This window comes from Podarcis bocagei (assembly GCF_964188305.1).
Source record: "Podarcis bocagei genome assembly, chromosome: 3".
Lineage (NCBI taxonomy): Eukaryota > Metazoa > Chordata > Lepidosauria > Squamata > Lacertidae > Podarcis > Podarcis bocagei.
In genome coordinates this window covers 94,667,016-94,682,388 of record NC_138127.1, presented here as the reverse complement: position 1 = coordinate 94,682,388, position 15,373 = coordinate 94,667,016, and the positions used below count along the sequence as shown (strand labels likewise).

The window sequence follows — 15,373 nt, the reverse complement described above, 5'->3', positions numbered from 1 at the left end:
AGGGGAAGAATTGTGTTATTGTGAGAGTGAACCACTATGACAATAATATGTTAAATTAAACCAGACACATACAGCCTTCAGCCTCTGGCCTGGTTCTGATATAAGAGGAAACCATGGTTCCCCCATTACAAGAACTGCAAATGGAAAAGGTTTAAGTGTTCTTTTGCAATTTGGAACAAACTGTGATTTCCTACCATGTCCAAAAATGGCAAAACTGGTTTGTTCAAGAAAGTTACTTGGAAAACACCACAATCTGAAATTCTGGTTTGATCCAAGTATGTTTTAAGTATGGCTTGAAGATGTGACAGCTTTCCTGAATTTGAACATAACAAGAAACCAAGCAGCAAAAGGAAACTTTAAACTTCCTACCCTTGCATGCATAGAAGAAAGTAACGGGTCTGCTTAAGCCCAAGCCTGACGGCACATTCTTATAATAGGTTACCCTTTGCATCTGGACAGTGCCATTGTTTTGTGCCTATGCAATCTTTTAGCCATGTTCATGAAGTGGAAAATGTAAACATATGCAAAAAGACACCTCTGATACTACCTTTAAAAGAAAAGTGGTATATGTACAGAGGACAAAGAATAACGGTGGCACAAGTCAAGTAGTAGGAACTTAGGCTTCGAAAAACAACAGTCTAGTAATATGAAGCCAGGGTTTAGTACAAGGCTTAGTAATGCCATTTTATAAAAGGACTATAAGGGAATTAATCATGAAGTAAGTTTTGTGTAAAGCGGTAGCACTACAACAGAGGACAATATATTTTGGAAGTAAAAGAAAGTCACCCCCTAGTTCAAGGGTTATCAGGCTAATGCAGTGGTTGCTAAATCAAGAAAAATCTGTCTGGCCATTACTAAACGAAGGCAGCAGCATTCAAAGAACCATGACTTATTTCTCTTAAGTTATGGATTCCCAAGATGAAAAAAGCCTATGAAAAATGTAGATCAATTATACTGCCCAAGCACTTCTAGTCAATAATGGACAACCTGCCCCCACAAACAGCTGACCCCCTGTAGCCTGACATTATTAAAGACAAATTCTGATCCTGAAGAACTTACCAGAACATGATCAGGCACAGCATACTTGGCTATCCTGGAGGCAACTATTTCCCTTAGCTCTTTGGTAACCGTTTCTGGATGTGCTTTCTCATCTTTTAGAACTATGAAAGCAAATGCAGCTGGAAGAAAGGACCACAGTTCATTTACTATACATTAAACTACTCTCCACTCTTCCTTTTCACTACATAAGACAGCACATGTAGAATAGCCCATTGCTGAGTGCAATGAAGTGTGAAAGTCTTGCCTAAAGCAATGGCTGTAAGGATATTCTTTTCTAGTCAAGTTAAGAAATTATGGTAAAATTCCTGTTCTGACCAATGTAGTTTTTCTTCATTGTTTAAAAATGTTTAAAATTCAAGTACCATTCTTAGATACAGTCGTGAAAATATTATTGCAGTGCAGACTTACACATGTCTACTTAAAGGGGAGTCATATGAGTTAAATGGGATTTAATCCCAAGTAAGTGTGTACAGTGGTACCTCTGGTTACATACTTAATTCGTTCCGGAGGTCTGTTCTTAACCTGAAACTGTTCTTAACCTGAAGCACCACTTTAGCTAATGGGACCTCCTGCTGCCGCCACGCCGCTGGAGCACAATTTCTGTTCTCATCCTGAAGCAAAGTTCTTAACCTGAGGTAATATTTCTGAGTTAGTGGAGTCTGTAACCCGAAGCATATGTAACCCGAGGTACCACCGTATAGCATTGCAGCCTTAAAACCAAAAGCTTTAATGCCAAATCATGCCACATTTTGAGTAATGAATCCTCAAAATACTAAGGTGTTCAAAGTTCTTCTAGAATCATAGAACTAGGGAGTTGGAAGGGACCACAAAGGTTGTCTAGTCCAACCCCCTGCAATGCAGGAATCTTTTGCCCAAAGTGGGCTCAAACCCATGACCCTGATATTAAGTGTCTCATGTTCTACATCGTGAGGGGTAAGAAATCTTATAAATATATAAATACTGGATTATTCTACATGTGCTTCCTTATGTACCGAAAGAGAATCAAATATGAGAAATCAAAAGCACTACTCCTTGTGCGAGAATTCTTGGATTAAGCTATCATGAATTTGGTTTATAAGCTGACCCTGTTAAACTTCATATACAAATCCTGTTGCTAAATGTTTTAAGCAAAAGCATTTCATTTCAATGAAATACTATTAATCCGGCAGTATGTTTTAAAATTCTGATTCTGCACATCTGATCAAACTGGTAACAGGAGCACCTGAAATAGAATCTATTCACTTTTTCTATTAAACCATATTTTTCCTTACCTGAACCTATAAAAAGCAATCATTAAACATGAAATTAAGTATTTGAATAGTATCTTCAAAACATTTCATTTACTTACCTTCCCCTTTGATACCATGCGGATAACTAATCACTGCTGTTTCAGGTACTGCAGGATGTTCATCCTTTAAAAAGACAAATAAAAAAATAAAGTTATGCTTCATACCTTCCTTTTACAAGTTGCGTGAATAGATTCATGCATGCATGCATGCATGCATGCATGCATGTCACTTGGGCCTAGTTCTTCAAACTGCCACCAGCAGTTTCTGTAATGGAACGTTACTCCATGGAAAAAAGAAAAGAGGTTCCTACACACACAAATCTGGCAGATCAGTGAGAAGGTTAGGCTAGAACACCACTTCACAATATATTGTTTTGTATATACAAGGGTATTTTCTTATACGTAGTCTGATGTGGTATTTCTGAGTTTACCCTCTAATTTATTTGAAAAGACTAGGCCTTGATCTCTCATCAGCCACTGACTCTTCACCAGATGTGTGAACCGTTTCCTTCTTAATAATTGTGTTTATGGTGATATCAGGTGGTAGACTGTCCGTGGTAACTAATCTGTAACCACATAAGCAAGTTATCTCTTAATGCCACAATGAAGATGTCAATGAATATCAATATGTGAGCAAGCCCTAAAATGAAAATCTTGTGGATTAGTGTGATTCCCCGATGGTCAATTATGTTCCCACTGACTTAACTTAATTAGGGCCAACACTTTTCATTGCCCTAGTAATTACCATAGCATCTTCAATCTCTGCAGTTCCAAGTCTGTGCCCACTGATGTTGAGGACATCATCCATTCGCCCCGTTATCTGGTAATAGCCTTCTTTAGTTCTATAAGCACCATCACCTGTAAAATAATAACCTGTAACAACAAACAAGCAGTGTCCGTTAATGCCTTTGATGGCAGCACTAAAATTCAACATCAGAATGGGCACTGTCCATTAGTCCTTACAGAATAATTTGTATGTGTGAACATGATTCATAACCACTCATTGGTAATTTTTTTTAAAAAATGGGAGGAAATAACCCATGTCATAGGTGACATTTTAGAAGTATGTACATAAAATAATGTATAAACAACACCAATTAGTAAATATGTTTCAGAACTTTTCATTTTTATCAGTGTTGGCTTTACATATACACAGACATATGCTTAACTGGCTTGGCTAATACAAGCTGCAATATCCAGAAATTGCTGGTACAAAATTGATTTTTCTTTCTTTTTTGAAGTGTCACATATGCTATACAGTACTGTCAAAAGAAAAGAGTTAGCAACTTATGCAAAAATTATGGTGCACTACTTGCACCAGTGTTTCCACTCTCACCTGGGTAAGCTCTGAAATAAGCTTCTACAAATCTCTGGTGGTCTCCATAGATGGTCCTTGCTATACCTGGCCAAGGCTGTGCTATGCAGAGAGCTCCAGAGACATCATTGCCTTCTAAAACATTTCCCTGAGAGTCCAAAAAAAAAAGAAGCAACTGTCAATATAACAATTACCGTGAACAGAGATGTTGCAAAAGCTGAACTATATTGCCTAACTGTATGTTTCATTAATATTTACAATTTAGGACATCACCAGCAAGAGAACCACAACCTTCTATCAAAGTCCTAGATTAGAGAGCATTGATATAGTCAGCAATTTCCCTAACAAAAGTAAAGTCCTATCTGGATAGCAGGTCTGACTAGAAAGAAAATAATAAATGATAAGCAATCCTCAACCCCTTTCTATCTAAGTTTCACAATCCTTTGCAGCAAACCATTTATCCAGGATTTTATTAATGTTTGAGATAGGTAGATAGGTAGGTAGGTGGGTAGACACATATGAGACAATGATTTGGGAGTTTAGGAACAATACATATACCAAAAAGGCACTATGTCTTTGAATGTTCACTGATCATATTTTAACAAATCTCACCCTTTCATCCATCAGAACTGGGGTAATCCCATAGAAAGGCCGCATTGCTATGGCAGGAATGATCTCAGCTCCTTTTTCTGAAGGCCGAGGAGCGATGCAAATGCCACCAGTTTCTGGAAGAAAAATGGTGGAAAGCAATTGAAATCCATTCATCCTCTGCTCTCCTATAGGCTACAGTACAGTGCAGCCCCAATAAAAACAATAGCAGGTTTATTATTCATTGCAATAGGAAGTGGATTGAACCCTTTAAAAATACGTAGAACAACCTTGCAAACAATTCCTATTTATAACAAATAATTCCAATCCACACCATCCATGCCTTGCAGGGAGTCTTTTCATCTGAGAGGCAGAATATCTGAAGGTATAAGATTTGACTGCCACCCCAGTCTCAAACCTCTGAAGGCAAACTCACACACATAAATATAAGCATTATTATATAGTGGGGCCTTACTTGCTTCTTTTCAGTTTTCCAAATTTCCAGTTAGTGAAATCCCATTAATAAAATGATCTGTGTTTATTTTAGTGGGAGGAAAACTCTCCCATTCAGGCAGGCAGGCGGGAGAGAGAACACTGGAAGAAATATAGCATTTCTAGATGCAACCCATCTGTCAGTGACAGTACAGAGGCTTCTAATCTAGTCTTCTCAGGCTGCCAGGAGAAACAAGCAATAATTGGTAGAGTGGCTCATGTAAAGGCATTACAAGAATGAACCCAAACTTCATTTTGTACTGCAAGTTGGTGGATTCCAACTAGACTAGACTCTGATGATGATGCGCAAGTATGGGTAAGGGCTCCTGAGAGGTTAACAAAAGCCTTTTCTCCCATGATAAAACTCCAGGCAGCATACATGGGGCTCCCAGGCACTGACCAGAACTTTAGCTTCAACTAAACTGCTGTGCCATGTGTCTTCAGACCATGCTTTGTACATAGATGCCATCTTCCACAGGATCCCCATCAATCTGGACTCCCAAGGGTGGGTATACTACACCAGAAGTCCAGCATTATCAAGAGCCACAGAAATGATTATTCTCCCAGACATAAAATTTTCCTTGGCAAGCTCCTTTTTAACAAACTCAATTTTGTCTCTGTCCCTAGCCACACAATGGTTAAGAGCAAGGATGGGCACCTGCAGATCCAGGTTAAAATTTAGATTTCTAGCCTACGTTATATGGGCTGCCAAACCATCCACAATGGAAAAAGATAGATGCTGCTGGGTGGGGGAGACAACCACATCTTAAAGGAGGGGCAAGCAACTATAGATTCCCATATGTTCTTGGACTGCAGTTCCTGTCATCCATGACAACTGGCTATGCTGGTGCCAATGGGACTCTAGTCACTTCATGAAACCACACTAAAGCATTTATAGTGGCATCTTTGGGGACAAGTTCTTAACATGTTGCAGTGACTAGTATAGGAAAGGTATCAGTTCCTGTGCAAAAATACAGGGACGCAGCTTGTTTTATTTCTCTTCCCAACATGAAGCTGCCAAGAAAATTGTATTCAACCCAATTTCATACACTTAGCAAGTAATTTCAACAGCAGTGATAGAAGTGCAAGGATATTATGGAATGTGCTTCCTTGTGCTGTTTTCACAGTACTTCAAATGGTTTGCTTGAAAAGCGGTTTATGAGACTAAAATACTATTATTATATAGGATTAGATTCTCCCACCCATTATGGGCATTCTGCGATTATTTTCAATTCAGGACTGAGCCTCTTAATCATTCTTTCCTCATTTCTCTCAGGATAAATGTTAAATCAGATCAGAGATTTCAACCTTAATCAGATCTTTTATAGCCTAACACTAACAGATACACAAAAAGAAGCAAAAGTAATAAAACCGCCAGAATATTAGGCCCTACAAATAAAGAAAGCCATATCCAACAGTTGTATTCAATTCCTTTGATAACTGTGATTTACTGCAAATGAAGAGCTACTGGTAAATGTGTAATTTTTGCTATTCATATCTAGGGATTTTGTCTCCTGATTGCCCTGTGAAGGTTGGAAAAGGAGAGCGTAAGGCTGTTCTAGTTGGCACAAAACAGCAATCCTTCATCTCCCTACCCCACCCCCTATTTATGGAGATCAGGGCTCAAACATGGCTTATATGCTAACAGGGAAATTATTTGGGATGTCTCAAAGGTAATGGATGTTTGCCCTAATTACAAATCATTGCAAAATACATTAAAGCTATTGTTACTATTTATCGTGCATATAGCACTTTTAAGGCATTAGTCCATTTATCCTGTTTGTCCTCTTAACTGGGGAAACAAAAGGAAACAGAAATAAACTCACATGTAAAATAACCACAAGCACATCAACGCTCAACAGGGAAAGGGTATGAAGTGTATAGTACTGACTTCCAAGACTTAAGTTTCAACTTGAGAATTGTTCCCATATAGTTATCATTATTTTCTCTCAAACTTAAGTGCTGCATTGGTATGCATCTTAAACAACAGTTAATGGTTCTTGCTTTAGTTTTTTTTAATTGGATTTGGGTACTAGGTGCTATTGGTTTGTTGGTTATCTTAAAAAGGTGCTTCAAAGGAAATTATCTCGCAATGCTTCTCAGTGACTACATTTTATTGAGTTAATGTAATTATTTTAGAACCGCTCTGGGATCTTGATGGATGAAGGTCAGTTTAGAATTTGCAGAATAGCAAAACTAGAAACAGAACTGTGCAAGAGACATAGTGAATAGGGAAAAGGTTGAGCACCCCTTACCCAAGCTCATTGCTTCTCAACTAAAAACAGCAACAACTTTCTGAAGCTAGTGTCAGGCCTAAGGCACATACATGTATGCGGCATGTGTAGTTAAACCCTAAATTTCACATTCACCTAAAAAACAACAACCCATAGACAATCCACTAAATTCTTAGCCGCCTATCTGAAAAGGGAGATAATAATTCCTACTTTACAGGCTATTAAGATTAATAATACAATGTACACAAAATGCTTTGAATACTTGAAATTTGCTAGATTCATTAACCACAGTAGTATCTGAATATTCAAGCTGCATTTAGCACCACACCATATTCCATGCATCCATTTGGCATCGGGACAAACTTTTGTTTAGAATACTATATAGCCTCAAAAGTCTTGTCAAAGCATCTTACAAAAAACTCTCAGAATAAAAATCAAATCCTAATATGGTGTCAGAAATGTCTCTGGTGAAAGGATTATGACCGTTTCCCCCACATCCTTGGTCCTCCTTGGTGTCAGTTTTTGGTTTCTGTCTGCTAGACTGCAGAGCCTGTTCGGAGCTTCTGAGGCAAGGGAGTGGAGCCGAGCAGCTGGATCTTGCTCAGCCCACAATGCAGGCAAGTCTGCCTTGTTTAATGTTCTGGAGTTTGCTGTTCCATGCTTAGATATTTCTGTGCTAACCTTGAATTAAATGCTGGTATTATTATGAGGCTTGGGACTAGATTACCTGAAGGGCAACTTGTTCCCACACAAGCCTGCTCAGCTGCTAAACCCTTACTGCCTGAGGCTCAGGGACACTTGTGCAGGTTCCCCTGCCTTCATAGGTGAAGTAGATGGTTACCCGGAAAGGGCTATAGCTCTGGAATGTTGCCCCAGGGAAGCTCCCCTAGAACTGGCTGCTGTCTTTCTAGCATCAAATGATTTTTATTTTTATTTTACCAGACTTTTCAGATTCAGTTTTGTGTAAGTCTCCAAAATAAATGGGGAAGAAACACAGTTAATCACCGGAGCACATTCTTTCCATACTGAAAATTATTGGCCTCTCCAGTTAAACATAGCAGGTGATTAGAAAGACTTCTGCCCAAGACTCTTGGCAGACACTCTCAGACACAATAGAAAATACTGGGTGAGATGGACAAACAATCTGACCTCCTATAAGGCAAGCTACCTCTGGTTTGAGGGCTGAAGGTTCATTGAACACTGGATCTGAAAATTATGCTACTGTGTAGAGCTTGATCAAACTTTGCAAATATATTAACACAAGATGTGCACAATGAGCTCCCTGTTACACACACACACACACACACACACACACACACACACACACAAAATCTCCCTCTCACTTATCCACTCATCCAAATGCTTTCAAATGGATTCGTAAAGCCTGATTTGTTAATCTTTATGCCTGTTCAAGTTGATTATCTTGTGGCATACTGCTGCTTCAGAGAGCTATGTTCCAGAGCGGATAAACAGCAATTAATGAGCTATTTTTAAATTGGTTGTGAGATGTGCAATTGAGCTAACACGATGGCAAATCAACTCACATTCTATATCCTCATAAACACTCCATGCGAATTATTCTTACCACTACCATTTATATCCAAAGGAAATAATAAATCCTCTCACAGGAATGTGTGCATTTGTTTTTGCATTGGGTATAAAGCTTTTGAGAGATTAAGGTTTCTGCTTCTGAGCATCAGCAATAATGGAAAAAATCATTCTATTTTCAAATAAATATTTAAACTAGATAGACTAACTTCAGGGGTGTTGTCACGAAACAGCTCAGGGTATCCAAACCCTAGGCTCTTTTGTAATGAGAGTTTATAATTTAGAGATATTCCCTTAGTATTAAGAAGTCAATAGTTTGAAGACTTGTACCAAGGTCAGATGCCACAGGCAGTTCCAAAGGCCTAGAGGTTGTTGCACAAGCCATTTCTTGTTCCTCCAGCCTGATAAGATGGCTTTAAACAGGATGCTAGCAGCTACCCAATAAACACACAATGTTTATTGTGCACAATGCTCTGTGTGTACGTGTGTGAAGGGGGAGGGGTAGAAAGATTTTTAAAACTGTCATTTATTTTTACCTGTTTGCCACCAAGTGTCCACAAGAGAACAGCGTCCCTCTCCTACCACATTGTAGAACCACTGCCAAGCTTCATGGTTTATGGGTTCTCCCACTAAAAGCCAAAATAGTAAAAGGAAGAATTGCGAGTTCTGCCAAAAGTATTTTATATTTGGTAACTGATCAACAATCACATTAAGAATGACTGAAGGAACTGGATATGTTTAGCAAAAAGAAGAACTGGTAGAGAAACATGCTAAAAATGTTCAGAATTGGTTGTCCTTTCTACTAAAAATAGGACATAAAGCAACAGGATGAAATTAAAAAGAAGATGCATTTTTGTAAACCTTTAAGTTACAAACGCGAATTAAAAATAAGAAAACTTTGGAAATTTTGAAAATGAAATGTGTGTATTTGCATCTACTGCAGATACTATAAAGAGTGAGGGGGCTGGGTGTCATGAACCAAATTTCCCAGGTTGTTTCTCCATAGCCACAAGCACTTGGGTGCACAAGACCAAGAACGGCAACAATCAAAAAGGTTCTTCAGATATTTGCAAAAGAAGCAGCTCACATCATCTTGTCAGTTAGATTACTACTGCTCAGGTATGAGAGTGGCCAGCCCTTGCAAATACAGCAGCCTATGAATTTGTGCTTTGCCTGATTAATAAAGTATAATTTATTGGCTGGTGCACTCAGTGCTCAAATTGGAGCTTCTACAGCACTCTTGCCATACCATTTCAAGGTTAGTCCACTCACAGCTCCAATGCGAGTGTAACACAGGACTAAACTGGCTATGTAAGTAGTCTTCTTCCTTATCATCTCCAGAATCCATCTTTAATCCCAAATGTTGAGAAGGGTCCCAACTTCAATCATCGATTGCATATTTCTTCTTTTTCTCTAAGCTGCGAACAGGGACAGCAAAGCCTCCTGCAATTTTAATAGTTGCAGAGATTCAAGGATGTTTCAGCTTGTCATGCCAGACCCAGAGTGAGAAAAGCTTTACCTACTGAAAGCATCTCTAACCACTCAATTATTGGACTCTTGGGTGCTAGAAGTACCGTATTTTTCGTCCCATAGGACGCTCCGTCCCATAGGATGCACCTAGTTTTTTGGGGGGGGGAATAAAGGGGGGGGAATTTCCTTTATTTCCCCAAAACCAGGTCGGGGAACAGCGGGATGGCGGCGCTGCGCCTCCCCGCTGTCCCCCAAGCTTGTGGGGCTGGCTGATGTCTGCCCGAAGCGCGGGGTGCTCTGCTTCAGTGCGCCCTGCGCTCCGTGCAGCAGGCTGCTATCCGCAGCCTAGGGAGCCCTGCGAGAAGTCCCGCAGGGCTCCCCACGCTGCGGAAGTCTGCCCGGCGAGAGGGGCGCTCTGCTTCAGGGCGCCCCGCGCACCGGGCGGCAGGCTGCTATTCGCAGTGTGGGGAGCCCTGCAGGAACTCCCACAGGCTCCCCAGGCTTGCTGATAGCTTCCCGAAGCCTGGAGAGCGAGAGGGGTTGGTACACACCGACCCCTCTCTCTCTCCAAGCTTCAGCGAAAGGCTGTATTCGCCCCATAGGACGCACACAGATTTCCCCTTCACTTTTGGAGGGGGGAAAGTGTGTCCTATAGGGCGAAAAATACGGTACTTTTGGCAGGTAAATTAGAAATAATTAGTGGGGCACAAGTCCTTGTGTTCCTTTTCCATCTGATTATTATTTATCTCTCCCCTTTTTTTTAGAAGATAAAGCTTCCACTGGTGCAATCCAGCTACTGTAAGGTCAGAGTGTGATCCACATATGGATCCTGACCTCCCAGTTGAAGAGTAATATGACATTTTCCACTGTCAACAAAATTTGCACTGTACTCTTCATACTCTCAGATATTTCTAAGATTCAACTAATACATCTCTGACAAAGTAAAAAGCTTCTCTCTCTCAAAATTATTACAGGACTGGGAAAATCTGCTTCCATAGAAATCAGCAGTACTGACTTCAAATGGAACAAAGCCTTAAATTGTGCATTCTTACCTGATCCAAGTGTAGTTAGGGAAGATCTGTCATACTTCTTTACAAATTCATCTCCATACTTCAGCAGCAATCGCAATGCAGTGGGAGCACAATAAAATTGATTAATTTTTAACCTTTGAACAGTTTCCCAGTAACGACCTGCAAAATTCCAAATGGTCATCTTAAATTTTTCTGTAAACTCCATAAGCACTACATGCTCAGAATAATTCGAGTACAATGAAAACACATACACTGTAATATGGGCACAAAGTACCTGCTTTTTAAAGACTTTTAAAATATTTTTATAGATTCTCTGCCTGTCACATTAGCCCATCATTGTGCTTTGTGTTGTTGAGCTGATACCACTATTAGTATACCCCAACCAAAACACTTTGTACAGGCTTATGTTTAAGGCTGGAGCAGTAAGTCCACTGATCTATACTAAAATCAACACCTACCTTTTAAATCGAGCCAAAGCAGGTCATTTGAGATACCATTTTTACTCCTTAAACACATAGCAAGATGGTGACTGGCAGGTGAATGTGGACAATCTCTTCTTAACAATTAAGACCAAACCGTATCATACATCCATTGGTTTGCAGTCCTTATGCTACAGATTCACCAAATATATGTGGTGGAAGGTTGGCAGCTGCTACATCACCTCTGAAAATTCTCATTTCTAGTATCTTAATACAAGTACTTCAGTAGAAGGTTATAGTAGAAGATATATAAATCAATATAAATTAATTTTACTTCTGACACTCCCTCCCTATCAGCCTCCAGGTTCTCACCCAGGGTCCAAACAAACTTTCAGCTCACCCACAAAAGTCTCACACCAAGAAGAATGCCTGGAAACAGCAGACATCACCCTTGTCTCTCACTCTAGACCTGCTTTTTATGGCCAGGCCCAAGGTGGATGGTGCTTCCTCAAGCTGCCACAGCTGTGTCCCATTCAGCTGCATTCTCTACACCCAGTTCCAGGTACAGCAGGTTTGTACCTGCTCTATGTTGCTATGATGCTCAGTTTCAGATTATGTGTGAACCAACACTTCTGGTTTCTTTTTTTCAAATCACTAACAGCAAGACAACTCCACCTGTGGTTTGTTTGGAGAGAAACCAACCACAAGTGCCAATTCACACGTAATGCCAAGCCGTACTTTATGGTATGTTTCCCCCAGAGGCATGCAGGGTGGAGCAAAGTGGGGGCAACTGAGCGGCATGCACCAGTGCATTGTTCTTGCATGGTAATCTGTGGTTTACCATCATGTGCATACCAAGCAGTGTCTATACTGTAGCTCTCTGGGGATTATCGACAGGAATCTTTTCCCAGCCCTATTCGGAGATGCCAGAGTTTGAAACTGGGAGTTGTTACATGAACAGCCCTTCTCTATGCCCAGGAGTTAAACTTTAAGTTTTTATTTAAGGCACCTGGATTAGGATAGACTGGAGTGCTTTCAAACAGAACTGTGGTGCTTCCATTGCAGAGTGGTCCATACACAACATAGCTGTGTCCCGTGATCCAACCAATATCAGCCATACAACCAAAAATGTCACCTTGCTTGTAGTCAAACACATGCTACAAAGATGAACAGTAAAGCAGGTTAGAATTTACATGCTTAATAATTCATAAATTAAACTCTCCATCATTCTTCAGCAGTTATTTACCATATGGTACAGCTCATGTGGTAAAACAGGTGTACAGCCACTTTGCCCTTCACATTCATGGTTTCATGTGATGGCCAAGGGCAGATCCACACCATACATTTAAGCACATGCCTCCCCACAAGGAATCATGGGAACTGCATTTTGTTAAGGGTGCTGGGAACTGTAGCTTTGTGAGAGGAGAGCTACAGTTCCCAGGATTCTTTGGGGAAATGTGATTTATTTTGCTCCATCAAACCATTATCAGCAAGCCAAGAATAAACATTGCTGGGAGTGAAACAAACCATGATTCCCAATTCATATGTAAGCCAGAGATCATGGGTTGATTTGTCCCAGTGTGAGCAGGGAGGAGCAAAATGACCACGGTAAGCACATTCATAGCAGAAAAAAGGAGGGCATTGACTACTAACTAGGAAGTTGTTTTTAGGGAAACTAAGCCAGGCATCGGCAAACTTCAGCCCTCCAATGTTTGGGACTACTATTCCCATCATCCCTGACCACTGGTCCTGTTAGCTAGAGATGATGGGAATTGTAGTCCTAAACATCTGGAGGGCCGGAGTTTGCCTATGCCTGCTCTAAGCACTGTTCTTAAGCCCTTTTCAGCAGAACATGAATACCTCTCCATTCACCCAGGCTTTTTAATTGATGTAGTCTGCGCCTCTCAGTTTTAACATTTTGGAGTGCAATGAGTTTTGATTTCTGTTGTGTTTATGTAGCTTTTCATTTTGCATGTTATTTTGTTTATTGCCTGTTTTCACTCATTTATTGTTAAGCCACCCAAAGAAATCTATTTTTTGTAGCAGAATACAAATGCTGTAAATAAGTGAATGAAATCTCTGGTAAGTGACATTGCCCAATAGAATGCATAACCAGAGTTATGGAGGGAATAAAATACTTTTCAATACTGAAGCTGAATAAATTATTTAGACATTTTAGGGCTAAAGTGTCAGCTTTTGGTGTGCATATAATTTAAGTGTAGCAGAAGGAATCAGAGAAATATTTACCAGGCACCATTTCCAAAAATCATCAGTACATCTCCCCACCCCCAAACAAATTTATTTTTACTATCTGTTCTCCACAATTACTACTGATATAGTAAAACAACAAGTGTTATTTTCCAAGGGATATGATTTCTGATGTACCTTGTGTGTTAAGGCAGCATAAAGGAGATAGCCAGCTTGGGTGTGAACAATCCCTTTAGGTTTTCCTGTGCTCCCTGAGGTATAAAGCATAAAGAGCATATCTTCACTGTCCATTATTTCAGGGGAACAAACTGGCACCTCCTTAGCCATCTCCTAAATAAAGAAAAGAAAGAGGAAATATATATTATTATTATTATTATTATTATTATTATTATTATTATTATTATTATTATTATTATCACCATCAACATCATCATACCCCACCCATCTGATTGGTGGCTTACAGCACATATTTAAACATCCAAAAAGGGCCATTTCATAAAAACTGAAGCAATGTTCTGGATTCATAGAGTTGTGGTTTTGTTTATTTAAACATTTTCATGTTTCTGTGCAGAAACAGTGGCCCAAAGTCTATTGTGCTGCACTCTACTGACAGCTGCCATTTCCAGTAAACTCCAGGCACACCTTGGGTATGGATACAGTATTGTCCAGAGGCTGTGTACCTGCTAATTAGCTACTGGGTAACTCAGCCAGGAGCCCTAAGTCCATTGCACTGTTCTTCACTGGGAGCTATTGCAACTGTTAGACCATGCATCCTCTTTTGTCTCAGTTATCTTGGAAGAAGCAAGAACTTGGGGAAACTGTGGAAGTTCTTTACTGCTGTTTTGAGGGAAGTTTTGATCTGAACGAGAGTGAATCAACTGAAGTTTAATCCAGACAGGACAGGTACTACTAAATGGGAGATCTGCTGATCTGGATATACATGCGGAACCTGTACTGATGGGGTTGCATGTCTCCTGAAACAGTAAGTTTGCTGGTTGAGAGTTCTCTTGGATGCTCAGGTGCAGGCACTGACCAGGAACGCCTTACCATCTTCATTTGGTAAGTCAGCAGTGTCCTTACCAGGTGAAATCAGACCTGACCTCTGTTATACATACCTTTGTCACTGCCTGGTTGGAGACCTACAATGTGCTCTACACAGGGCTGTCCATGAAGACAGTTCAGAAACAGTTGGTGGTTCAAAACATAGCCACTAGGTCTTTTGCTAAGACCAGGAGATTTATACATATTGCTCAATCCTTGACCAACTTTCCTCGTTTGAAATCTGTTCAGTCTCAATTGTGGTTGCTGCCATTGGTCTTTGAAACATCTTGGGACAATGATTATCTACAGAACCACATCCTCCTGGATGAACCTGCTCAAGAATAGAGTTTCATTTTGGAGAGGCTCCTCCATGCTCCCACTTGCCATCTGAGGTGCAGAGATGGCACAAAAAGAGCACCTTTTCAGTTGTGGTCCCCCCACCCAAGGGAGTAGATACTCCATCACTCCCCACCTTTTGATGACTGTTTTATTCCAACATGTTTTTAATTAATACACCTCCTCTTTCCTAATATTTTACATTGCTACTATTTATTTATTATTTCATTTGCTTGCAATTTTTCATGATCCAAGATTGAACACAGACTCACCTAAGTCTTCCTGCTTCACAGTTTTAAAAATCATTTTGGGAGAATATGAACACCTTGTCGTAAAAGTAATTC

General features: G+C 40.1%; 1 protein-coding gene across 3 annotated transcripts in view; it reads right to left on the bottom strand.

Annotated features, from left to right (window-relative positions):
* The window catches only part of ACSS1 (acyl-CoA synthetase short chain family member 1), a 33,533-nt gene that overhangs the window by 921 nt on the left and 17,239 nt on the right, over positions 1-15,373 (bottom strand). For all 3 annotated transcript variants that reach the window (XM_081188565.1, XM_081188567.1, XM_081188566.1), the window contains 9 exons: positions 13,830-13,982; positions 12,454-12,601; positions 11,047-11,184; positions 9,061-9,153; positions 4,275-4,387; positions 3,684-3,810; positions 3,093-3,220; positions 2,408-2,471; positions 1,060-1,178 (listed from right to left, as the gene is read on the bottom strand). In XM_081188565.1, coding sequence (XP_081044691.1) covers positions 1,060-1,178; positions 2,408-2,471; positions 3,093-3,220; positions 3,684-3,810; positions 4,275-4,387; positions 9,061-9,153; positions 11,047-11,184; positions 12,454-12,601; positions 13,830-13,982 — 1,083 coding nt within the window. The remainder of the gene's footprint in view (positions 1-1,059; positions 1,179-2,407; positions 2,472-3,092; positions 3,221-3,683; positions 3,811-4,274; positions 4,388-9,060; positions 9,154-11,046; positions 11,185-12,453; positions 12,602-13,829; positions 13,983-15,373) is intronic.